The 26,918-nt window shown below is 40.1% G+C and overlaps 1 protein-coding gene across 3 annotated transcripts in view; it reads left to right on the forward strand.

Annotated features, from left to right (window-relative positions):
• Positions 1-2,554: 2,554 nt before the first annotated feature.
• LOC145989922 (uncharacterized) overlaps positions 2,555-26,918 on the forward strand; it is a 35,320-nt gene continuing 10,956 nt past the window's right edge. The window contains exon 1 of one of the 3 annotated variants that reach the window (XM_083125437.1): positions 2,555-2,657. In XM_083125437.1, coding sequence (XP_082981563.1) covers positions 2,640-2,657 — 18 coding nt within the window. In that variant the 5' untranslated portion in view covers positions 2,555-2,639. Of the gene's footprint in view, positions 2,658-6,632; positions 6,885-25,469; positions 25,777-26,918 lie in introns of those variants that run through there. The other 2 variants (XM_083125435.1, XM_083125436.1) reach the window with 2 other exon arrangements.

Genomic DNA, 26,918 nt, shown 5'->3' on the forward strand with positions numbered 1-26,918 from the left:
ACAACTAAATTAGGTTTGTAGCTGTTAATTTGTTGTATATACTAGGGATGGCCAAACGGATCCGGATCCAAAAGTTTCGGATCTGGATCCGGATCCGGATCCGAGAGTTTCGTATCTCAATCCCATTATAATATTACCACACCTTAAAAGGTATTATGATCTTCGATTACAAAGAAATGTTTCATTAGTTAGTCCTTCAAAATTGTTTTTCAAGTGTTGTTCCTAAAATAATTGGCTACGCATCGGCTAACACACTCGTGCACAAAAATAATCTTACTTGTTTAACATAAAATGTCAGAGATGCCATTGAAACGAATATGTATTCATTCGAATGTATTGGAAATGGAAACACACATAAATGTGAGACATTCCATTCCAGGATGAAACCTTTAACGCATATAACAAGATAGAAATGTTATACAAAAATTATACAATTTTTCAACAGTTTCAGTTTTACAAATTGATATATGCAGTGTTATATAATTACAAAGTATAAGACTAACAAGGGAGGTGTTCTAAGTGTCCCCCTCCGATTTCCATAAAAATTGGCAGGTTCATAGTGGAGCCCAATGGAAGAAATACGTATTTTTTGTTTCAGCTAAAATACTGTCTTAAGGGGCAAAACCCACTCAAATGTCAAGATGAGGACAAATTGAAGTGAGGATCTGACCCCTGTGTCCCCCTCCGATTTCATGATACTTGGCAGGTGTGTGAATAAACGGGCCCAAAGGAAGAAATACGTGTTTTTTTACGGCTAAAAACTGTTTTAGGGGGGCAACCCCCCTCAAATGTCAATAGGAGGACAAATTTAAGTAGGCATTTGACCTCCGTGTCCCCCTCCGATTTCCATGAAACTTCGCAGGTGTATAGAGGGTCCCAAAGGAAGAAATACGTGTTTTTTGTTTCGGCTAAAAAACTGTTTTAGGGTGCAAAACCCGCCTCAAATGTCAAGACGAGGACAAATTGACGTGGGGATCATCTGACCTCTTTGTCCCCCCTCCGATTTCCATGAAATTTGGCAGGTGTATAGAGAGGCTCTATGCCCCCTGTTTCTTCCTATGCATATATTTACGTAGTTTCGCGGTCAGATCCCCACTTCAATTTCTCCTCATCTTGACATTTGAGGGGGGGTTGCCCCCTAAAACAGTTTTTTAGCGAAACACAAAAACACGTATTTCTTCCTTTGGGCCCCTCTATACACCTGCCAAGTTTCATGGAAATCGGAGGGGGAGACTTAGACCTCCCTTGTAAGTGTATTAATTAATTACATATCGCGCACGCGCACACACACACTATATATATATGTGTATATATATATATATATATATATATTAGCAGGTAACAATATGTTATAAACACATTCTTACTTTCCAAAGAAGCGCATGTGGGATGGCAAAAGGGATCCGGATCCGGATCCGAAAGCTCCGGATCCGAAATTTTTTTGGATCCGGATCCTTAGGATCCGGAACCAACCGGATCCGGATTTCGGATCCGCGAGGATCCGGATCTGGCCATCCCTAATACATATATGGTTTTACATTTATACTGCCCACCCTAATCCATCAATATGGAGCTTCTGCCCATCCGGTCGAAAATTTCTGACACCGCCCCTGATTCCAAAACATGTTCATGTTGCCTCCCGCCAAGTTACGCCCATGACGATAAGCAGCAATGTATGAATTAAGCGAAAGAGATTATCTCAAGGGTTTCATCCTGTCTGCTAGCATGATCCCATTTGCATAGAGTACTGACGTCTTTAGTGTGCTATCGAACAGAAAAAAGTATCATGTACATGCACACAAGATCAGCACTCGAAGTGTGGAGGGGTGAAACGCAGTGGGGTGCTAAGCACTTCAGTTAAACAAATTTTATAAAGCATCCCGCTAGCTAGGATAATTTGCACAAGCTTCCTCATAGTGCATCGTCTTAATGTTGAACTATACCATAACACCCCCCCCCCCCCCCCCGCCCGGTCCCGTTCTATCTCCAAACTCGACCAAGCATCACCCAGCTAGGAATTTCCACTTCGAAAACTGCGCGAACAGCAAACCGAAGCGACACAATGAGAAAACGGCCTATTCTGAGCGACACTCAAGCGACATCTGCAGCCTGTCTTGTCGCTTCGGTTCGAAAGGTTGTTTTGATTACTAACGGTTAGCTTCAAATCGACACGTGTCGTTTGTCGCTTCGGTCTGAAATCTCCCTAAAAGTAGAACCGGCATATATTTTCTCACCCCTCTCCCCCTCCCCCTCCCCCCTCCCCCTCCCCCCTCCCCCTCCCTTCCCTCAGTTCAAACCGTGAGTACATGGAGGCCAAGTAAGTTCGTAAGCTGAAATTTTCCCTTTGCACATTTCGTTTGTTTGAACACTGGTCTTACATAGCTCCCTAAAAACGAACATCTGGGTGTGATATATTGAAGAACATTTTTCTTCAAGGTCTTCGTGTGACCTTGGCCCTGTCCGAGAAGATCACGCAATTGCGCTATTTCTTTATCGATCACAACCATTGCAGCTCTCCTGAAATCTGTCTCTCCTGGCATATTACTCGTATTCTCCACCAGAGGTTGCTTGCTGCTTGCAGTTGCTGTTGCAGAGCGTGTCCGTGCTACTCCACTGGGAATATAAGGATTGTTATCGCGATGATACCAGGATTCAAGGTTTGTATTGTTTCAAGATAAATTGGTCAGTGCTTGAAATGGAAATTGTTAGGTTGGGTGGATAGTCTCAGGCTCAGCTGCGGGAGAGGTTGGTGCGGGGCCTGGGGCATACAATTTATGCGGGGACCTACAACCAGAGATCCGAAAAAATCAGATATTTCTGCTCCTTAGCCTGAAGTACGTCCTATTATCCTATATAGTCTCACTATAATACTCCGTCTGCGGGAATGCATGGGTTTGAGCCCGCCTGGATTCAATCTCCGGCTTTTCGGCCCGTGTATAGGACCGGTGGCAACCCACCATCGTGAGGAAATTGGGGAGCCACGAGTGAGTAGCGTAACCCGGTCATGGATATCTCATATAACGGCTGAGAGTTCGACGTGCTGACCCCACGTCACCCCATTACTGGTTGAAGATCTCCATGCCTCTATGTAGGATTGTGGGCACTTTCTGCCCCCTCCCCAAATTCACGTAAAGGGATAAATAGTATATGTATTAACATATATGTAGTAGCCTAATATTGTTTACGCCGAACTTGCTCCCCGAAAATTTATTTTAATTTGCTGCCTCTGGTCATGTTCATCTTCGCGAACCGGAATAATTCGCAGGAGATCAAATGAGAGAAACGAAGGAGATTATACCTAGGTACAGTAGAGAAGGAAGAAGAAGGGATAGAGAGAAATGATTGCAAGAAAAGAAGAGAAAACTAGAAATGATAAAAACGAAAAGGAGAAATTGATAATGAAAAGCAATTTACCAAGAGTTTTGCTTTAAAATCAGAATATTAAATTACATGTTATCGCAAAATTAAGTTTTTTGACAAGAAACTGGCGCAAATTAAACAGAAACTTTGAATTCTGCATAATTTACGGGATAAATATACTGCGGCATTTTTGTGAATTCAGAGAAAGACCAAATTGTTGGAAGAGTATCTGTCGATATCGGTAAATACATTTCAAGCTATATTTTCCGATAACAATACCACTGATATCAACCGATACATCGGTATCACATCAGTATCGGCTCAGTTCTAATATTAACTGTGTCTAAAGGATTGACAGACGCAACACTGCTCTTGACCATGCACACAATTTGATAGATTTTCAATTGTAATCTTCCTTTGTTCTATGATTTGTAAGCAGAGCCGGCAAAACGGGCACTTGCCCAAGGCCCCGCGGTTCAGGGATTCAGTGCCAGATATAATTATTTATGAACGGTTTATTACAAGTTATAGGACGTTAGGGCTTCTAATTAAGCCACTAATCAGACTTCTCCTGACTTCGTGGATTGTTTTGACATACTTAAATATATCCAGTGGCGATGCCGGGGGGGGGGGGGGTGCGAAGTACATAAGCACCCCTTAGCATCCCCTTTTCAAAACCTAATGTCAACTTGAAATACTATTTACTCTTCACAGAGAAAACGTTTGGAATAACAAAAGAAAAAAAAGTAGTTTATCGAAACGAAACATTTGTTTAAATAGGTTTTATTGATTGATTGAGTTGCTTTATTTTACTTCGCATTTTGTGCCACTTTTGGCTAATTTGCGAAGATAGGATGAGTGATGATATGATGAAATTGATGAATGGACACTCACGAACATCCATGCCCAGGCCGCGATTCGAACCCGGGTCCTCTGGCGTCTTAGCGCGATGTGCTAACCACTCCGCCACGGGCCCCGGCTTGTCTACAGAAACAAACTCAATAGAAACAATTAATTTTTGTAATTGTGCACTTTTGCTTATATAATAAAAAATTATCCTTTGCGCAACAGCCCTGAAGGGCCTCGTCTTACCTACCGACTGCCGGTCTCCCTCCCACGCTTTCCTTCGTCACCTCTAAGCGTGGAGATCTGCAACCAGTATTGGAATAGCCGGGGGTCAGCCCGACGTATTCCCAGCGATTATAGTAGGTTTCCGGGACCGGATTACGCTCACTCATTCGAAGCTCCCCAATTTCCTCACAGTTACCATATATTTGGTCAAAATTACGAAATTTAGTAAACACTAGCCTACTATTTCTTTTCTTGACATTTACCGAAAGTATTAACCAAATTTGTTTGGTTGATTAAACTAAATCAATTCTTTTTGTGTGTGTGTGTGTGTGTATATATATATGTTGCAGTGTCATATTACGTACGTAACTTGTGAAAACGACGACAAGCTACTGATTCTAATCTGAAAGAAAAGCCTTTATCAACTTTTCTGCACATGTGGTTGTTGTGGTGAAAGCAAGCAAGCAAAAATGAATCAAGTCACTAGTAATTTTCAGTTTCATTAGCATATTTTTATAGAAGCCTAGTGTCGATTAACGTTGATTGGCAACCATGCATGTTTCACATTTCCTTTATGTTCATACCCCCAAAATTTCATTCCGCACCCCTTCAGCACCTCTAGATCATTAATCCTGGCGCCGCCGCTGCTGATATCAGATTCTAAAATCGTGTTCAAATTTTTCAATCAAAAATAAAATATGCACGTTTATACAGGGTGTCATTTTAATGGCGCCCACGGACCACAGATTCGTATAGAGGACATCAAAGCAAACAACTTTTCTCAGTAACATTTTTCTCGTTGGTGCATCATTTCGGCGCTACATCCGTTCAAGAAATACCGTTTTGCCGCCTGGATGCTGGCAACCCAACACAACATTTGATCGTATCTGTGATGTCATTTCCTGCGGCGAAACAGCGCACGGCAGGGTTGCAAGGAACACACAAATTTTGTGAAAATTGACAAACTACCAACCACATGATTAGGTGTAAAACGGAGTGAGAAACGCGTCCAGTAGACCGAACCTCATAGCCTACAAGTCAGAAGATCAGAAGTCATCTCAGGGGAAGAAGGCCAATGAGCCTGGTTTACATTGGTCGAGTAGCTGGAGAGAGTAGAGTAAAGCGAGCTACTTTCCCCGTGTAAACAACTGGGGAGAGCACTGGAACCAGTACTCGCTCCAGTAGTCAGGACAGTCGAGTGGCTGTCCACGGAGGACAGGACAGCGACGCGACCGAGTAAACGCTTTCTGAGGACAGTAAAACGTCTGTGAGTGTCCATGGAATTTGTGTCGATTACAGGATTAGGAACAAACAAAATAAACTACGGGTGTATGAAGTTGAAGAGATGAGACATGATGTATTTGGCGTAGGAGAATAAAATTAAAAATAAGGAATTTACGTTCAACCACGAATGATCGAAAATCGAAAAATCTAAGAAATTAGTTTATGGAACAGCGTAGGGACAATGAATACTCTGCGTTACCAGTGTTGCCACAATATGAGGCCACAATATTTCCCTTTCCAAGGGGCAAAATTTCCCTCTTTGGACCATTTTTTCCCTTCACCTAAGCAAATTATATAATAATAATAATTAGTAGTAATGGTAGTAGCAACATTATTAGTGGTGGTGGTGGAAGCGGTAGTACTACGTAGTTAAGTATTCCGTTGAATTCGTTATTCGTTTGAAAAAAATTACATTTCAGTTTCATCACTTCCTGACCAGATGTCCCAGGTTTGAATCCTAGTCAGGAATCCATTTAATCGTTAATCCTCATCGTTACTATTTATCCAAAGATGCATAAAAGCAACGTTTAATAAACTTAAAGGAGCAGAAACAAGTAGGAATAGCAAAATAAATAAATAACATAAAAATGTGTATATGAAATTCAAAATTAACATAAAATGTAATAATGTAGTCAGATGACCTTAAAATTTCCCTGCAATTGTGGTATTTTTCATCGAAATTCCCTTTTGGCTAAAATTTCGGTCCGAATTTCCCTGCAAAAGGGAAATTTCCCGTCATGTGGCAACACTGTGCGTTACAATATTTTGTACGAGTTCCAGTGTTCTCGATAGGTGGCAGCTGCTTCATGATCAGCTTCTGCCATCTGCAAAGTTTCGGGGAACTTCTAGAACCTGCGCGATGATTCGAAGCAAGTCTCATTCTTATTGGCTGTATTTGATATTGAAATACATGATCTTATTGGTGGACAAGGAGTGTGCAGCAGAATGTTCTGGCTGGTGCTAGACTGCAGTTTCTCTGGTATATATTCCGTGGTTGTGAAAACGCTACCATGTCATATTCTTTCCGTGATAAGCCAAGATTAAGTGATAGATTACGTGGAAAATCCGGAGACGAAATTTTGAAGGAACTTAAAGATCAGTTAGAACAAGAAAGGAAAATGTTTTTCGATTCTAATCCAGCATGGAGTGCAACTGGAACACAACGAAGGGTAAGTGAAGCACAAATGATTAGAAAGTTTTGGTTTACAATAATATTGTAAAGTGTTTAGTGTGTGCAAAAGTTAAATTTTAACAAAAAATTCGGTGTATTATTGTTTAGACTATGTTATACACTTGATAAGCTTGTGTGTGTGTGGAAATGAAAATAATTTTAATCGATAATAATCAATTTTGTGACCCAAAATTAATTAAAATTTCAACCTTTGATATTATAATACACTGTCCACCTGCTATTTGCATAAATTTTGGGCATTTATCATTTCCCTGGCAGAGAACAATGCGGTAAGCGTCTTACTCTCTACAAGAAGGAACCTAAAACACGGCAGTTTACCTGTATAAACAAGTTGCCCAGAGAGTTAAGACACGAGCCAAAAGTGGAAAGCTTTAAAAATTAACAGAAAATGATTTGCGTAAGTACTTCCTCATGTAAATTTGAAGAAATCCGTCTCCGGTATAGTAAAGTGTAACCCATTTTACAGCATAAAAGAATATACAGAGGCAACACTCATCTTTTGATTTCATACAGACATGTCTATTTGACAGAGAAAGAGGACTCAAGGTCTTGTGTATGTGTAAACAAAATAAATGTTGAGAGGTATGGTTAGTTACCATACATGCAGAGCTTGCTGTTGCACATCAAACTGAAATTGTCAATTATAATATCTTTATATGCAAGGGTTATAATACACCAATTTATATGTGTGTATCTTATGTTAAAATTACCAAATTTTATTATCATGTATTTCTATTTGACATGTCCTATACTACAGATATACCTACTTGTACAGAATTGTAGTCCTTGGGTGCAAATGTATCATATCAAATTATTAAAATATAGGTCATCATTTATGTTGACAATTTGATTCCCAAATTCGGAAGATTTCCAAATGAGAAGTGAATGAATGGTAAACACGTAGCTTGCGTTGTCAGCTAACCATGATGGTTAGCTGACAACCGGGCAGCAACCTTCGGGCCGCGGCCCGGTATCAGGCCCTGGCATCAATTTTACCATGCTGCGAGAAGTTCATTAGATCCATTCGTTGACAATTAATTTCATAATCTAATTTTTACTCTTTATGAATATGCCATAATTTATTTATTTCAAAGATACATTAACCTTTTTAAAAAATAACTTGACTGAACACTGTCTCGGGGAGGTTGAAAGCACTCGTCTAGCGCTGTGGGTCCCTGTGTTGAAATTCCTGTTGGTACCGCTACTAGTGGTTTGTTTTTTGTTTCTATTTTGCGGTTTTGGCCAATCTTCATTTTTCTGCCTATAGTTCTTTAGATATGCATTTAGAAGGGATATTAGGGTGTGGACAGTGCTCAAATGAGAGGGTATGGGGGGAATGGTATCCCCCAGCCAGCCAAGTTTTTGTAAACAACTGCAAGTTACATCTACAAAAATCTTGCATATTTGTCCAGGCCCCTAGCCAGAATTAATCTCAAAGGGGGGGGGGGGGTGGCGATACCCAGTGGAGGAACATAGTGATTCGAATCCCACTTTAAATCCTATTAGCCTTGCTGTGCATAATGTGAATTTAAAACCACAAATCAATCCAGAAAAGGGGGGGGGGCAGGGTCATGGGCTGCTATCAGGGGCTTCATAAACCAAGTCAATTTTTAAAAGTTTAACAGTATTAAACCTATATGAAATTGTGTGTAAGGGGGGTGGGGGGATTGTTCATTAAGTTAATATGGGACACAAAAAATCTAGAAATATTTGTTCGAATATATACAGTTTATTTAAATAATCTTGCATACGGTCCTTTTCATAGCTAAAGCTGAGAAAAAATATTCTAATTACTTCCTGCTACTTGGACTTTGGCTCGTACATTTGATGAATGAATGTTATTTCTGTGAATTTAACCTTTATCATGTTTTGAGCAAAATGATGTCTGCGGTCTACATTTTCACTTGCCACTGCAAACAAATTTTACAAAGTAGTTTAACAAAACTTCAGGAGAGAGACTGACTGAAATGCTGGGGGGGGGGGGGAGGCTCAGCCCCTCCCTTGCTACGGCCTTGTATTTGTCTTGGGTGCCAAATAGTTTTACAATTGTTCCTGTGACTGAAACACACTGTCATTATCTTCCCCACCACTACATTTCTCTGAATGCTTTAAATATTAAGGAATAACACATTGCTTTTCGATATGACACACTAATAATAAAAATTAACACAGAATACACCTACAGAGGATCATACTGGCTATGGGTTCAGGTGCCAATGTTACATTTGCCTGTAATAATACAATTTCTAAGGTATGCTGCACTGAAGAGTGGTTGGCATTTAGCCACAACTCGACACTTTCTTGAATGCGTTTGCATAACCACTGGTGCCAGACAAGGCACCCTCCCCCCCCCCCCCTAAATCGTAGAATTAGAGCTGTTTGTTGCAGAGAGTTGAGGTTTCTTTTGTTTTGGGTGGAATGGCTAGTGTTTTCACAAAATATACAGTGTTGACACTAGAGTACTGCATCGGACCACTTTCGCTCGCTCAAACTCACACTCGATTGTACCGTACTCGTAGTGAAATGATTGGCAACGTCCTGTATTTCAGAGCCTAATAAGCAGCACTGTCAACCTAAAACTATACATGGAAGGAAACCACTCTACACAATTACAATTCTAAATAATAATTCCGTATATTATTATGCAAGACTCAAATACAGCACATATGAAAGTTTGCAATATATTATTATCTCAATAGGGTTACAATTAAGCCATACAACATTTCATTTAGAACAATATTAATACAAACAATGATGATGCTCTATGTAGTAAAAAAATATACAAAAGCTGCATCTAAGCAAAATGAGATGAATTTACATGAGTATACAGTATAAAGTTTTCTATAATAGCAATGAAATAAAGAAAGTTTGAGAGTTATACACATCTAGAGGAAAGGAAAATGTAAGGGTGTGTGTGGGTTTGGGTATGAGTGTGTATGAAATTAATGTTCAAAGTACATGGATGAAACAGACCAAAACGTAAAATGGATACACATGCTGACAGACCTGTCTAGGCACTTGTACAAATAGAGTTCGAGTATATTACGCTCGTTCGAGCGAAAGAACTATCAATTCTGTATACCATCTAGCGTTGCCTGTGCGAACTATTTGCCCCTCGAGCGAAAAACACTCATCGCAGCACTCTAGTTGACACTCATCTCAATACTGGCACAATTAAAGGAAGAGAAAGGGTCTATTTACTCTATTAATCCTTCTTTGACGAGCCCCTTTGGCCCCTCAAAATTTTACACTGCTACATACCTACAGTCATGCTAAGTATAATTGATAATTGCCCCATAGTTTATTGTAAATAATAATGAAAATGTATGCAGCAAAAAAAAAAATAGCGTTAACAATTATTCCTCAGTAGGCTAATGGTCTGGCAACAGGATATGCATGTGTAATCTAGTTACTTGGATGGACATACCACAAAAGATCACTCATTGAGAAAATATTAATTTCTTTAAATTTTTTAAAGAAAATTGGAATTTTTTTAAAAAAAGAAGTGTTTCTTTAAACTTTTGTTAGCCCCAGCCCAGTATTTAGTGTGTGGCTACAAAAACTGGTGTCCAATAGCAACACATGTAAACAATGAAAGGATGTTAACCTAACATACTGATAGACTAGGGTAGTTATCGGTACCTGTTATGCATTTTAGTATTGCATAATACAATAAAGCTTTCATTTTATTTATAAGATATTATTGAATGATTATGAACACAACTTCGCATGATTGTAGTTATTTTTACACTATAGATGGTTATCACTAGGTAGGTACTTGTTTTGTTCAAGATTGTCATGTTCGTCTGGAAAGGAAGGGAGCATGTTCCCTGCCCCCCCCCCCCTTGAATGTGGTTGTCAACCTAAGATTATACACATCTAACATAATTTCATTTCATTCATAGTAGTTTGTGTTCACTATTATAAATAACGCATAATTACGATCAGTAATTGAAACAATGGTTCTTGGAGGGCAGCACAATTTTGAGAGAAATCTATTTTTGTGCAAAATATGATTTCTGACAGTGGTGCAGAAATGGGGGGGGGGTTGTACCCCCTAAATTTTTTTAGTGGGGTACAGTACTCCCTAAATTGCAGACTAGTTGTACCCCGCTAGAATAATTTGACAGACGCAAGGTGCTACTGGAAAAAAAAATGTAATAGCTCAACACAAAACGTTTAGTGGGTTTGCAAACATTTCTTTTCCAGAACAATTCAAAGCACTGTAAAGCTATTCTACTACATTGTGGTACTATTTCACCTGTAGGTACAAATCACACCCTACAATGAAATGAACAGATGTATGTTTGTTTGGGACTTTTATCTTACATCTTACAAACTTCTTATTTTCCGTTCCATTATATTCCAAAGGAGCCAACAGTGAAGTCTAGAGCTTTATGTTTCGGAACTTTAAAAAAAAAAAAAAAAAAACTTAAAATTTAAATAAGGAATACATAACCAATGTTTATCCAGACTTTAGATTAAAAATTAAGAAATTCGTGTGTACTGTTCTAAACTGGAATTTCCTATGTACATCATATATAGATAGATAGATAGATAGATAGATATAGGGGGTGCATGGGAAAATTCTTTTTAAACACACACTGTATATGTGTGTGTGTAGGTGGAGGTTGAATTTTGTACCCCCAAACGTAAAAAGTTCCTGTGCCACTGATTTGTGTAAAGGGTAATATGGATGAATCGAATAAAAGAAATTATTTAGTATTATATTGCAATAACAAACATTTTATGAAGGATAATAGTCCCCATCTTTTTAAAAAATCTGTTTCCTATTATTTCATTTGTGAAGGGTATAGTTTCTTTCAATTCTTTTCCACTCATCATTGTGTTAGAGAAGGCATGGTAAATAAAGTGACAAGAAAGGAAAGAGGTATATAAGAGTAGAGAATAGTCAAAACATAATGTGATGCATTTCACTCTCTGCCTGTGCCTATTTGTATACTTGTTGTTTATCCTGTATCAAGTAACTCGTACGTTCCGAATAGTAAAGACATGGCCCAAACGTGAAGAATCGTATGTGAATAGAGTGGGAAAAAATAGTGTGAAAATATCACATATGCAGGTAGAGCTATCTGCAATGCCGTAGATAAATGCAGTATATTTTGTTATTTATGAAATTGAAGAGTCAGTCAAACAACAAATTGAAACGTGTTACGTAGCCATTTTTGCATTATATACCACTAAATTTAACATGTGGTGTCTGAGGGTTAAATTTGCCAGAACATGATGCTGACCACTTCACTTCCAAAAATAACCTCTTCCTCTATCTGACTTCAGGCCATATTGCACAATGTATATAATCTAAAATATACATTAATATAATGATGTTCAGGTGGTTTTGCACTGCAATTGGAGAATGTTGCCTATAGTCAGCTGATCATGAGAGTGAGGTTTGGTCAGTTGTGGGTTGCTTGGCTCTCCTATGGGTTTCTTTGCAAGAAAATTACTACCCTGCTCTTGAATGTTATGCAATGAGCTTCCAGTTGACTGGATCGTTACATAACAGCAGTTTTCAAATGCAAATTGTGTCTGTAGCATGTGATGCAAACCTTGACAGAATGTATCAATTAACACCCTCTTGAAACTTGTGGGTGTGAGAAAATGTAGCATGGGCTGAGTAGTAGTGCATTTGGGGTAAGAATTTGACAAGTTATTTCCATTGCAATTTATATTTTGTAGTGTACATGATGGTTGCAGAATTTTATCCAGAGAGGAATGAGCATCCCTCCAACCTCCTGCCTAAGTTCTTGGCAGTGAACTTGTATCAGTCTTACTGTACGCAATTACGTGTGTCTGTGGGATTCGTGGCAAGGAATTTTTCTCCCAAAACACTGCCTCATTTTAAAGTTATCATGTTGCTGCAATAATTTGAACCAGTCTTGCTTGTAATTATCAATCCTTCATAACAAAATGCAAATTACTGCCTGAAGTGAATTTTATATCTGAAGTATATAATTTTAGGCCCACATACATATTCCACATATAGGACGCAATGGATGCCCCTGTGTGCAATTACTCCCATAATATTTAGTGCTATTTTGCCTTTGAAATTAAGTACAAACTAATTCGTCTGGCAGTTTCCTGTACTAAAAATAGCCATTATCGATAATATTTAACACCAAATTAGGAGTTGGTGGCAGGGAACCCCCCCTTCCATTTTAAAGCATGTAAAAGTAAAAATCTTCATCTGTCCACTTTTCAAAGTAAAATATTCCAAGAAAGTTTTCTTTCTTCCATGTGCTGTGAGAGTCATGTTCTGATTGATTAGTATCCAGATGATAATGCCTTTTTTTAGATTATATTTTCAACAGTTTGACATATGAATTCAACTCCAACAAATGTTTGAGGTTAAATGTAGAACTTAGACACGAGAATGTTGACAAGCATCAGTTCCTGTCAAATATTAAACATTGCAAAGTATTTTTCTCGTTTTCGAAGTGTAAAATTGTCGGAAGAGATGTGTTGTTGGTGATATTTATTGCACAGAACAGGAACTTTGATAATATTATTGTTAAACGGTGTCTTTATATCAGCATTGATTATGGCCCTCTGAACTTCCTCATATGGAAGACGTACCTGATGAGACGGCAAAATTGTTATACTTTCACCGCATGATATAAGTTCTATCCAGTGGCCGATTAACAATTTTTTGTGTGGCGGTTTGGCAGTTTTCAACTCTTGTCGAATCTTTGGGGTCTGGACGTGCACCACATAATGTTATACTCAAAGAAAGGATCGCCATTTACAGAATTGATGCTTTATCCTGAGTTTTATACCCGTTTCGGGAGGGGATCTCCATTTCACCCACAAATATTCTCACCCTTCTACACAAGTCAGCTGGGTGGTCAAATTTCTATACCACCACCGAAGGTCCTGGGTTCGAGTGCTAGCCTGTTCATGGGTGTCCTTTTGAGTATGCCTTTATCAATTTCATTTACTCATCCCTATCGTCACAATTATCCAAAGTGGCAGAAAAGCGACACTGCAGTATAACTACCTTCCGCCCCATTACGTTTTTGCTGGTGGCAATGTTGCTATATTCAGGACACAATAAAGTCTGAAATCATGGGGAGAAGTGATGAGCAGTACATTTCCAACATGTTACCTTGAGTTTTCCTATAAATGTGAAATCCAAAGCAGTGGATACCCTTTCCAGGAGATGGTTCAGGTCCCTGATGTTTATAGCATACACCTTAGATAGGGTTCAGTATTGATTGAGGTCAGGGGACCCTGGTGGCCTGTTTACAGAGTTCTTCCTTCCAGAAATATATTATAATCTCTATTGGTACCAGACTTTATGACCACCCTGTAGTTGTACTGTTGAGTGGGCAACCGAGTGCTTGATTGATCTTTTACATTGTTCGCATACGTTGGAAAGTACGGAGCAGCGGATAGGGTTGTTTCTAGGCGAGCCGAAGGAAGTCGGGCAGCGTGAGCCAGCTCCTGAATGTTGTCCTGGGCAGTTTGCCTGCATCCAAAAATACCTAATGATGTCATTTCCGACATGTGATTTTCGCCGAAAATGAGTCCACGGCGTCCGAGGCTCTAGCAAGAGAGTAGGTCGATGGCATGCTCGATCGGGAAGGCGCGGTTCGCTTTCATAGAGATTTCACTCATGATGTTAGCGTGTCCTGTTACCCATTGCCTCTAGGGTTTTTGGTACTGTTGCAGTCAGCAGGCTTTTTCTGCTCTCATTTTGACGTCTTGATTGACGTTATAGAGGGGACGCGAGTTTGATTCCCTGTGCCATATTTCAGCGGTTCTGATCCCGAATTAAGCTGTTTGTGAAAGCAAAGTTAAATTCTCCCCCTTGCATTACAGCTTGCGAATTAACGGGGGTTCACTCAAAGAAAATGGAAATAAAAGCTTATAGTATAACGTTTCTTAACTAGCTAACAAACAAGAGTGAAAAATCATTCGTGTCCATTACTTGTATTGTAATCAAAGATTTCCCTGTCGAAAAGTATGTAGCCTTGTGAATTGAAAAATGACACAATTCTGCTGCAACTGGACAACTCCCCGAGCCGAGACACCACGCGGTTTTCCACTTAAGTTTTCATGGCATAAATTACTTTTTTTTTTTTCCACATCTGTATTTTGCGTTGTGTTTATGTAACTAATTTAATGACAACAAGCAACTGGAGAATTAGTTATTCGTTCTGTAAATGACGATATGCCATTTAAACCAGGGACCCAAGACTTGAGGGGCGCTCTGTACTCAGGTTATCTTCACCTGACTCTAGACGTTCTGTACATGCTGTGCAGTGATTTGGGTCCCATTTTAAACTGTACGAACTTGTTCGAAACCAGAGTTTGTCGACGGGCTTGTTTCTCTAGGTCCCCCCTCCTTATGTAATTACAGTTGTGATTTTTAGGCCAATGGCCTCCCCGATGGCGCAGTGGTAACGTCGGCGCCTTGTAATAAGGGGTCCCGGGTTCGATAGCCGGTGGAGGCACAATGGTTTGGATCCCACTTTAAACTTTAGGTCCAGTTCCGATTAGCCTTTATGTGGATAAAGGGGACTTAAAACGGCAATTCAAGCAAATAAACCAGACGTTGTAGACCAATGTAATATTTATATTATGTAAAAACAACTGTTGTCAATTGTACTCTATTGTGGTTCTCTGAAATCTTCTGACACTCAATGGTTTCTTACTGAACACCTTCAGTAGGCCTATTGTAATTGTACAGTAGAGGCACTACTACAAGTTAAATATTCTCATCAGTATTACATGTAATATTGTGTGTAGTACTCACCGGGAATTCTGCTTGAATTATTGGCTCCGGGAAGTATGCGTGATTTCTGCGTGAATTTTTCTCCATAGACGTGAAAAAATTGCAACTTCTATTAATACAAGTTGTTCACAGTTTAGCTTGTATTTTTATCGAGGAAGGAAAAGAAAGCTGCGTACAAAATAAAACAGAATTCGTTCAATCTGTTCATTTTGTTTGTGTTCTTTGCAGAACAATCTATCTGACCTGCGGAAGATTTTGGCAAGATAACAGTTGGGCTGAAAAGTTCGTAGGCTAACATAGTAAAAAATATTTTTTTGACAAAATTCGATTTTATTATTCAATATCGTTGCCTTCGAGGGCGATACAACGATTATAGCGGTCATATAATTTTTCGATGCCATTTTTATAGTACGATTTCTCTTTAGCCTCAAAATAGGCCTCAGTGTCGGTGATTACCTCTTCATCAGTGCTAAATTTCTTTCCAGCGAGCATTCTTTTAAGGTCTGCAAACAGGAAAAAGTCACTTGGGGCCAGATCTGGAGAATATGGTGGATGGGGAAGCAATTCGTAGTCTAATTCATATAATTTTGTCATCGTTTTCATTGATTTGTGACACGGTGCATTGTCTTGATGAAACAGCACTTTTTTCTTCTTCAAATGGGGCCGTTTTTTCGTGATTTCATCCTTTAAACGCTCCAACAACGCTATGTAATAATCGCTGTTGGTGGTCTGGCCCTTTTTGAGGTAATCGATGAATATAATACCATGCGCATCCCAGAAAAATGATGCCATAACATTGCCATCCGACTGTTGCGTTTTTCCACGCTTTGTATTCGGTTAATCACGTGCAGTCCACTCGGCTGACTGTCGATTGGACTCTGGAGTGTAGTTATGGAGCCATGTTTCATCCATTGTAATATACCGACGGAAAAATTCGTGTTTATTACGGTTGAATATCGCTGAACATTGCTCCGAATCATCAAAACGTTGTTGCTTTTGATCGATTGTGGGCACACGCGGCAACCATTTTGCACACAGCTTTCGCATGTTCAAATATTCATGCACAATATGTCCAACACGTTCCTTTGATATTTTTAAAGTCTCAGCTATCTCGATCAACTTCACTTTACGATCATTTAAAATTATTTTGTGGACTTTTTTGATGTTTTCGTCGGTAACAGCCTCTTTGGGGCGTCCACTGCGTGCATCGTCTTCGATGCTCATTTCGCCTCGTTTAAATTTAGCAAACCACTTCTCAACGGTTGATTTTCCTAGTGCAGCGTCCGAATAATGTTTATCAAGCCAAGCCTTGGCTTCAACAGTATTTTTTTTCGCCAAAAAGCAATGCTTTATTAACACACGAAATTCTTTTTTATCCATTTATTTTTTCACAATAACAAAAGATGCTTCACTCACAATGCTATATCTCACGAACTAATTATCCGGCAGCTGTGAAATGTATACACGTATCTTTTGAAGGTTAGTACTAAGTAAAAATCACATGGATTTAATTCTAGTAACGCCATCTATGAGTCAGCCTACGAACTTTTCAGCCCAACTGTTATCTTGAACTGATTAGTTAAATTTGAGTTTGAAATTCTTACACAATTAACATTTTTTTGTATATTAGTATATTCCGTTTTGTAACCTGTGTTTGTAGATGTATTTCGAGCCTGAGCATGTGAAATGGCAAACGTAAACTTCACACCTTAAATTAAATATTTTAATATATACGAGGCGTTTTCGGAAAGTAAGTACCGAAAGGGTGTAAAATAGTGTTGTACTTTTTTTATTTGCACTGCATTCTACTGACCTTAAACTACTTTTCTACCTAGTTTCCACCATTTTTCAAGCATTTGTCATAGCGTGGCTCTGGTTTTTGTATCCCATCGTCATAGAATGTCCCTCCTGTGGTGAAAGCCATTCATGCACTCCTGCTTCGACGTCATCATCCTCGTCGATACGCTGACCACAATTTTCGATATTCCAGGCGATCTGTCACAATTTCGTAGAGGACTGTTTTCTTGAAATTTGTGGAAATTACATGGAAAGCGACGATATTGTGAAGCGTCTGTTTTCACGAATTTCCGCATCGACCGCACGCACCAAATCCTCGGTCACAACAGATGGCCGACCGCTCCTTGGCTCATCGTGAACTGTCTCACGACCTTCTTTAAATATCAAAAATAAAGACTTCTCACAGTTGACGGTGGATGTCTACCGGTTTCACGTTTCTTGCATTGTGAAAACGAATCACAGACCGGACTTCACAGTCGGCGGGCCGATTGATTTTCTTGAACATTTCAAACCTTCATAAACCTACGAAGGAAAAGCATGGCCTGCTCCCACGACTGCCTGTGGCTTACTAACAGATGAAGGAGGTCAGCGAGAACTCACACGGTCGCGACTGCAGCGCTACAGCGACAATATTTGCAAACGGTACTTACTTTACGAATACGCCTCGTATGCGTGTGTGTGTGTGTGTGTGTGGTGTGTGTGTATATATATATATATATATGTATGTATGTATGTATGTTTAATTTAATTAGTGTTTGGTTACCTTGGAATCACACAGACCCATTATATTGTTAATATATTTGTGTGTGGGTGGTGGGAGGCGGTAATACGTAAGGCTGAGATAGAGAAAACATCTGTTTGTACCCTGGAATTTTGGGAAATTTCTCCTTGAAAAGCGGGAATTTTACATGAATTTTATCATGGTCCTAGAGTAGCAGCCACTCTGGTCAAGCTCAACATGCTGGCTGTAAATATAACTTTTCATTCTTACTGATTAAGAATTTGTTGTTATATCTGTTTGAAAATCTGAACCCAGTAGATGTTCCAAAACACCTGTTGATATACTGAAAACAGTAGGTAGAATTTTCAGCAGGAGTTACGAAGTTAGACTCGCATCTGTGTACATAATATGCAGCGAACGGATTTATATGTAGTAAAAATGTGCTAAATACGTAAATAGTTATTTTCACCAAAATATGGACTTTAAATTGCGAAAATTTACCTTTTTAATAACACTACACACCTAACTCTTGAGTTTTTAAACAATTGATTGCGCTCAGTGGCGTGCCCAAGGGTGTTGGTGGGATTATAACCCCCCCTCCCTTTTGGTCCAGTATTCCTAAAAAAGGAACGTCAAAGGTAGGAAAATGTGACAAAACGAGGGCTGACTACCAAGGAAAAGTATACATAACCCCTCCCTTTCGAAAATCCTGGGCACGCCACTGATTGCGCTTTTGTCGGCATTGAAACTATTGATTGGGCTTCTCTCGGCATTGTAACTATTACCGTGACCAGTGTTGCCAACAGGACGAGAGAAAAACGGGCTAAATCGCACCCAAAATGGAGCTAAAATTCACATCCAAGGGGCTAGATTTACAAAGGTGCGGCTGCACACTGAAAAAAAAATCTGGTTCTTAATTCTTGGGTGTTTTGGGGCAAAATTTCTGAAACTCAAAAACCACAACTAATCAACTGTCAAGATGAGGGGAATACGATCAACTAAATTAAATTTTCGGTAAAATTTTCGTATCCCCAAAACGTATTTCTTCAATTTTACAGGAGAAAGTTCTTACCGAAATGGGTTTATTTATACTTTAGGAAGGTCTTGGAAGTTTGTTTTCACCTCGTTGAAATTTTTTTGCCGGTAAATCATGTAATTTTCGACATTAATGTCACTCCAATGCACGAAAGCTGTTCCCTTGATGTCCGTCTACTACGTGAACCAAATATTTGCGAGCGTTTCATGACGTAACAACCGGTCAGTGTTTCCAAATACGCGGTTTTGTAACTGTGTAACAGTTCTAGAACGTAACTCAATGTGAGGTTGATGGGGGCTACAACCCCCCCCCTTTCACCCAGTATCTCTAAGGCTATTTATGAATGGTTCGTGGGCTATTTATGTATGGTTCGTGGGGCTATCCGTGAATGGTTCGTGGGGCTATCTGTGAATGGTTCATGGGGCTATCCGTGAATGGTTCGTGGGGCTATCCATGAATGCTTCGTGGGGCTATCCGTGAATGGTTTGTGGGGCTATTTATGAATGGTTCGTGGGGCTATCCGTGAATGGTTCGTGGGGCTATCCGTGAATGGTTCGTGGGGCTATCCGTGAATCGTTCGTGGGGCTAGCGCCAATGGTTCGTGGGGCTATCCGAGAATGGTGTGTGGGGCTACGAATATTTTTTTCGAAACCAATTTTTAACTATTGAAACCTTTGCGAGGCCCTACTAACCTATCCACGCGCCAATGGTTCGTGGGGCTAGCGCCAATGGTTTGTGGGGCTAGCGCCAATGGTTCGTGGGGCTATCTTTTTCACTATTGAAACCTTTGCGTGGCCCTACTAACCTATCCACGCGCCAATGGTTCGTGGCGCTAGCGCCAATGGTTCGTGGGGCTAGCGCCAATGGTTCGTGGGGCTATCTTTTTCACTATTGAAACCTTTGCGTGGCCCTACTAACCTATCCACGCGCCAATGGTTCGTGGTGCTAGCGCCAATGGTTCGTGGGGCTATCTTTTCCACTATTAAAACCTTTGCGTGGCCCTACTAACCTATCCACGCGCCAATGGTTCGTGGGGCTAGCGCCAATGGTTCGTGGGGCTATCTTTTTCACTATTGAAACCTTTGCGTGGCCCTACTAACCTATCCACGCGCCAATGGTTCGTGGGGCTAGCGCCAATGGTTCGTGGGGCTATCTTTTTCACTATTGAAACCTTTGCGTGGCCCTACTAACCTATCCACGCGCCAATGGTTCGTGGGGCTAGCGCCAATGGTTCGTGGGGCTAGCGCCAATGATTCGCAATTATTTCCAATTTCACACTTTGCACATTCCTTTCCTCTCTTCACCACCCCGTGTGCAACCAAAAACTCCACCGGATCCTCAACACCCGGCACCAATTTCACAACACACCCACCACACGACACCTATAACTTCCGAGTTTCGTCAATTTTTGACATTCGTACTTACGTATTCTCCATACTAGTACCTAGATATTTTGCTATGAAGAAGGTCGCAACACTGCATAACCACTGATCATGGACTACGCTAGTCAAGATTTCTCCGCCATATCGCGTGTAACGCAAGCAAAAGCGAAGAAAATAAAAATACTCCATATTTCGAAAATTGAGATTATTTGCCTGCAAAAAACGAAACGCGAAATAGAAGAATCCTTACGAATGCAGAATATGTAAGTATCAATGTGAAAAATACGAAAATAAGGGAATTAGAGACGTTTGGTGGTTACCGAAATTTTAATAAATTTTCTTAACTTAAATAATTTATTTCCCCCTTAAATTGTGGTGCAGTAGATTACACAAAAGCATTACACATTTTCGGCATATTCCTCCTTCATATATATGCACACGTACACTCACACACACACACGGCCGCACGCACGAACTAGTCTCTGGATGAGCCTCACTGTTACGAACGATTCGTCGATTCCACACCGCACTTCTGTGAACTTTCAAGGGCCAGATGCAATGCAACTGAACAAAGATTCGCATTTTCTGGAATCGACGTTATCCGTAATTCGCCTCGGTCTACACGTCGTACCAAAACCAGAAAGAAGGGGATAAAGTGACAATGTGCACTTGCTACCTGCTCCCCAGGAGGGGTCGCAGGACGAGCTTACAGGTGCAGAGGAGGGTCGGTTAAGTGAATTCTTTTTTTTTTTTTTGCAGTTTACTGAAATACCAAAAAAAAAAAAAAAAAAACATTTCATTACTGAAAGGGCTAGATTTGTAGCAAGATTTCTCTCTGTAGGGCTAAAAAGCCCCTTGGGGCTTTTGCTGAATTTTGGGGCTGAGTACGTACTCAAAAGGGCCAGTTCTGGCCCCAAAAGGGCCAACTTGGCAACACTGACCGTGACTGTCTTGAAGAGAAACTAGAAACTAATCCCGTACGTGCGCCTCAAAATCGTCGCTTCTGGCGCTGCTGTCGGGCATGCAACTAGGAGGAGGAGGGGGGAGGTAGCAATGGGCTGCTCGACTTGGGACACTCTTCCAACGTTGCCAAAGTAACTTTTGTAACAACCAGAAGCCGATGCTTGAGCCCTCTCTCTATTGTTGAAAACAATTGTAAATAAACAGGAATTTCAAGTGTTTCACAATAGCAAAATCAAACCGTTTGGAGGTGAAAAATTCGGGGAAAAGGCATTATTGTTCTGATCAGGCACGTATCCAGAGGGGGGGCTTAGGGGGCTCGAGCCCCCCCCCGAAAGTTTTAGGTTTACACTAGATAAAATGAGTTTTTTTTTTGTTTCTTGTGGTGTGAAATAAAATAATGTGACAATAATTTAAGGAAAGAAATAATTATCGAGGCAAGACGGAGAATGTTCCGTAACCCTGTTATTGATAATAGCATGTATCCAAGATGGGGCACAGGGGGCTCGACCCTTTCCCCAGGAAATTTTTCACTTTACGTTAGATAAAATTAGGTTTTTGGCTTCTTAAATAATGTGAAAATAATGTAAGGAGAGAGATAATTATCGAGGCAAGACGGAGCATGTTTTATACCCCTGTTATCATTAATAGCACGTATCCAAGGTGGGAATCAGGAGGCTTGAGCCCCCTTCAGGATTTTTTCTGTTTACACTAGATAAAATTAGGATTTTGGCTTCTTGAATAATGTCATGATAATTTGGGAGAAATAATTATCGAGACAAGATGGAGAATGTTCTATAACCTTGTTATTGTTAATAGCACGTATCCAAGGTGGGGTTGATGTGGCTCGAGGCCCCCCCCCCAGGATTTTTTTTATTTTACACTAGATAAACTTAGATTTTTGGCTTTTTGAATAATGTGACGATGATTTAAAGAGATAGACAAGTATCGAGGCAAGACGGAGAATGTTCTATAACCCTGTTGTTGGTAATATTGCACGTACACTTTTCTTGCGCTTTCGGTGTTGTCTCAGCGCACTTGAGGACTATGTAGAGACTTGTCAGCATTTGGAAGCTGCACAACAAAGGTAGAGCCACACGTAGGGCGATTCGTTGTAATTTCTAATCTCTGGAAGGCGGGAGAGGGTACGTTCTTGAATGAGAGAAGGAGTTAATTACTGGTGATATTAACGAATCGTTTTATCTGCGTAACGTTCTACAATATAATGAGAATATAAATACGCCGATTCAATTATTCGATTGATCTGTACAAAGAATCGGTTAATGAGATTTCAGAGGTAAGTGTGACAATTCATACAGTCGATTGGTGATCAGATCAGTCAGCGTCCTCTGGTTGCTTTATAAGATATAGTGATTCGAAAATGAAGGCATTGACGACAGCAGAACTTCCGGGGCCTCAGAGTAGTGCTAGCTCGGTTCGAGGGCTGAAGAGATCAAGGCCTCTCTCTCTTTCTCTTTCTCTCTCTCTCTCTCTCTAAAGTAAATATTTCATCAGTACCGGATATTAAACGGAAATAAACTGCATAGATCAACTGAAAATCAAAGTTTTGAGTGATGATTTAGTTTTGCCAGAACTAAATTTCGTATATGCAGTCTGAGAATTTCATGATATAAAAAAATACTTTTGTTTAAGCCTACTGGGTTCGAAACACATTCAAACACTTAACTACCATAAAGAGACAGCCGAAAATTTTATGAATGTCGAGATGTGAAAGCAAGAAGATGTTGCATATGTAGACATTTTTGGAGGAAATTGCAGGCTCTACCAGGACCCAAATCAGGGCTCTACCAACTGAGCCACCTAGTCATCCTTGACTTCAACCGATTTTTCGTTAAAATGTCTACATAGTACATGTCCTGTGTATATCAAATCGTAAGGTGTTGCCTGTATAGTGAACAAGCACAGAAAATATAGGAGAGAGAAGAAAACTGAGGAGCATTATCACCGGTTGAGGATAATTTTTTTCTGTGGTCAACAAGAGCTACTACTTCAAGGTGACAATGACAGTGGCCTAATAAGGGAGATTTCACACCGTGTCGCCTGAAGATTAGGTTTGTGCGGCCTTTTGTGTCGCTACGGTGTGAAACGTTGCTGTTGATTGGCCCATTCCAATCGACATGTATCGCGTGTCCCTTCGGTCTGAAACCTTCCTAAGTCTTGAAAATCCAAGTCACAAGGGTGGAAAATTAGGGCCTTGTTAAGGTTAGGTGTGAAGGCAGGCAGACGACAGCACCCTAAAGGATCATATCCAAACCTGAAGGAAGAACGCATCTTACTTCAATCTCCAATACGATGATAAAAACTTCTGGTGAGTTGATTTAAAAAAAATGTCCAAGATAAAGAGAGGCGTGCCCAGGATTTTCGGAAGGGAGAGGGGGAATACTGGGTCAAATGGGGTTATTACCTCACCAACCCTCCCTTGGGCACGTCACTGGAGATAAATGAGTAAGCATTTGATCATACTGGGAGACGAAACATTAGATGTGTTGGGAACGGAAGGGTTTTCATTACGCATTAATTGTTTCGTGATCCACCTGTATTCGAGAAGACTTCCTTTGTTTCGTGCCGATATATAACAAGACAGCGGAAGCTGTGACAGGCATTTTTGAACACTTGTGAGTGCTAAGGCCTGAATCTGAACAATTTGGTGGGTTTCGGCTTTTATAAGAGCTGAAAAAATGGGAGGACAAGACACGTTAGTGGTGTTCAGGCTCGAATCAGAGAGAAATATTCGAGAGCTGTCTGCGTCCAGTTCGCAACCCACAATTTGAATCTCGCGTTGTCGAGTGGATTGTCCATCCCGTGCATGTGTAACAGCTTCGTAGAAACACTCAAAGATACCATAGATGTTTTTATACCTGATGAGAAGAAATGGACAAACACACATACTGAGATGGATCCGGCACACATTATTAATGCATGGAAACAGAGGGGTCGAGTGGTAAAAAATGTTCCGATTTCACGTTCTGATTAAAATGATAGCCTTACAGTGGCAACGATTTAAGGGATGTTGCTCCCCATTTTTTATTTTTCTGCTTCAAAATTATGGCCTTTAAATAAGCCTTGGCTACCAAGAGAAAGTAAACTTTCCTTGCAACGCCCTCCGCACCCCCCCCCCCCCCCCGTTTTGGAACCCAATTGCCACCACTGGTCTTAAACATACAATTGTGAGGTTCTTACTATACCCCTTAAAAAATGGTGTTGAGCCCCCCCCCGAAAGGAATTCCTGGATACGTGGCTGGTTCTGATGACAGGAAACTTGTAGTTAACGCAATTGGAGGGTATAAAAAAGGTCTTAAACTTTCGTTTGTTGGCTTCGGACTTCAATTCGCAAAAAGTTCAACCAACTCTTTTGGTCACTCGGGGACTTGTAGTTATTGCGTGAATATGTTGAGAAATGTTCTGAAATTATGGAAATATGTAATATATGAGCCAAAACCTAATATATGTAGAAATATGAAAAATATAAACGACGAGTCCACATGCCAGATCATACAAAATATAATTGATTTCAGCCTCATACATAAATATGTATTTACATATAAATCCGTTCCCCTATGTTCTACATATATATATGTAGATTCTTCTAGATCAAGGAAACGTTCCGGTACACGGCTGTAAGGAATAGCAGCATCAACGCGATTTCTGAGCATGCAGGCTTGCCAAGAGGTTCTTAATTTAGCAGACGAACCTTGGTTGCGTAATGATCTGTGCTGGCCACGGAAAAGACGCGAAAATCAAAGTGATAACGTGAATTCGCAAGAAACATTTGTCACCTTGTCGCCAAGGTACGCTATGGTTTTATGGTTCCAAAGTTCAAGACCTGGCGTTCGCAGAAATCAGCTGGTGTGCAGCTTTGCTCAACCTCCGAAAGTGCACGCATGACTCACCGACTCGATAAGGTGGAGGTGGAAAAGGAACGTCCTAGAACTCCGTGGTCCGAAGGTGGATGCCGTCGAATGCCCACGGGCCTGGATATAAAAAGGAAGGTTTAACCTTGAAGGCGTTTAGTTTAAGCTTTTCCCAGGCGGTGTTCGAGTGGATTTGAATACGCGGTGTGTGGATTGTGGAAAATCTTTTTTTGTGTGTGTGTGAGTGCGCCGCGCGTGTTCTCCGGAAGGTGGGATGAACTCTGCTCCCGTGTTTGTAAACGTTGAGCCAGGTTATTCCGGTATGGAAACAGACGATTTTCCGGTAAGATTTACTTATTTTTCTCTCCTTGCTTTTTACAGCGGCCTCTTTTGTACTTTTATACTCACAAGAGAATTATCGATAGACAGTACTTAAAAAAGCAGCGGTTTTTTTCTGTTTACTTTTCATTTATGTTCGTTAGCTCAGTCACAACGGTGAAAATTGTGACAATTCACAAAACGGTATTCGTTATATACTGTTATATTTTACGAAGCGGTTTTTGCAGTTTTGCTTGTCGCGACGATGAGGATGAATGCTGGTTTAAGGGGGATAGGTACTGTTTGCTTTGCACTCTTTTCTCCTGTCTTTTTCTCTTTCCTTCTCTTCCACTTCCACGCTTTGTTTTGTTTTTCGCTCTCTCTGTAGCTTGTATTCTCCTTTTTTACTCTTTTCTCCTCTTATCATTTTCTCTCTTGCTTTACATATCCTATTTTATCTTTGCTTTGCACTTTTTGGTACAAGATCTTCTCCAGTTTTGTCTTTCTCTTTCTTGTGTTACGTCTTTGCATTCCTCTTTCTTTTCCACTTTTTCTCTTCTTTCTCTTACACACTTTTCCCCTCTATTTATTTCTCTTTCTATCGGACGAAGCTAAAGTTTTATATGGAAGTACTTCGGGAACATGTTTAGTATTTGCATATTTTCTTAAATACTATTTTACGTTGCTTATCTGCCACTTTTGAAACCCACGTTCACATAGAGTACCAATAGCCAGGCCTTAACTCGAACCGGGGAACTTCAGTGGCGAGAACGAAAGTTCACGACTTTATTTCTTGGTGTTTTTCCCCGTAGACCCTCGATGAAACGGCATGGATAACGTCAATTACAGAGATTACCTTTTTTAAATGAAATTATTACTTTTTAACCATTGACATACCTGAGTGTACATGCACATGAACTGTAGATAAAACTACAGCTAGGAACATTTAGGATTACAGATTTAGACCGGATGTTTAGGCACTAAAACATATAAAATAGGCAGGCAAATAAGCACTTATAATTTTCAAAATAGGCATTAAAATACAAATAGGCAATGAAATTTAACTCAAAATAATGAAGATAGACATACAAAAAGAAATAGGTGTTTAAAAAATATAGAAACTTACCTGTACATTCTTTATAGTTGCTTAAAATAAACCAGGAGCTC

Source organism: Lepisma saccharinum, chromosome 7, assembly GCF_977018435.1.
Source record: "Lepisma saccharinum chromosome 7, izLepSacc3.1, whole genome shotgun sequence".
NCBI lineage: Eukaryota > Metazoa > Arthropoda > Insecta > Zygentoma > Lepismatidae > Lepisma > Lepisma saccharinum.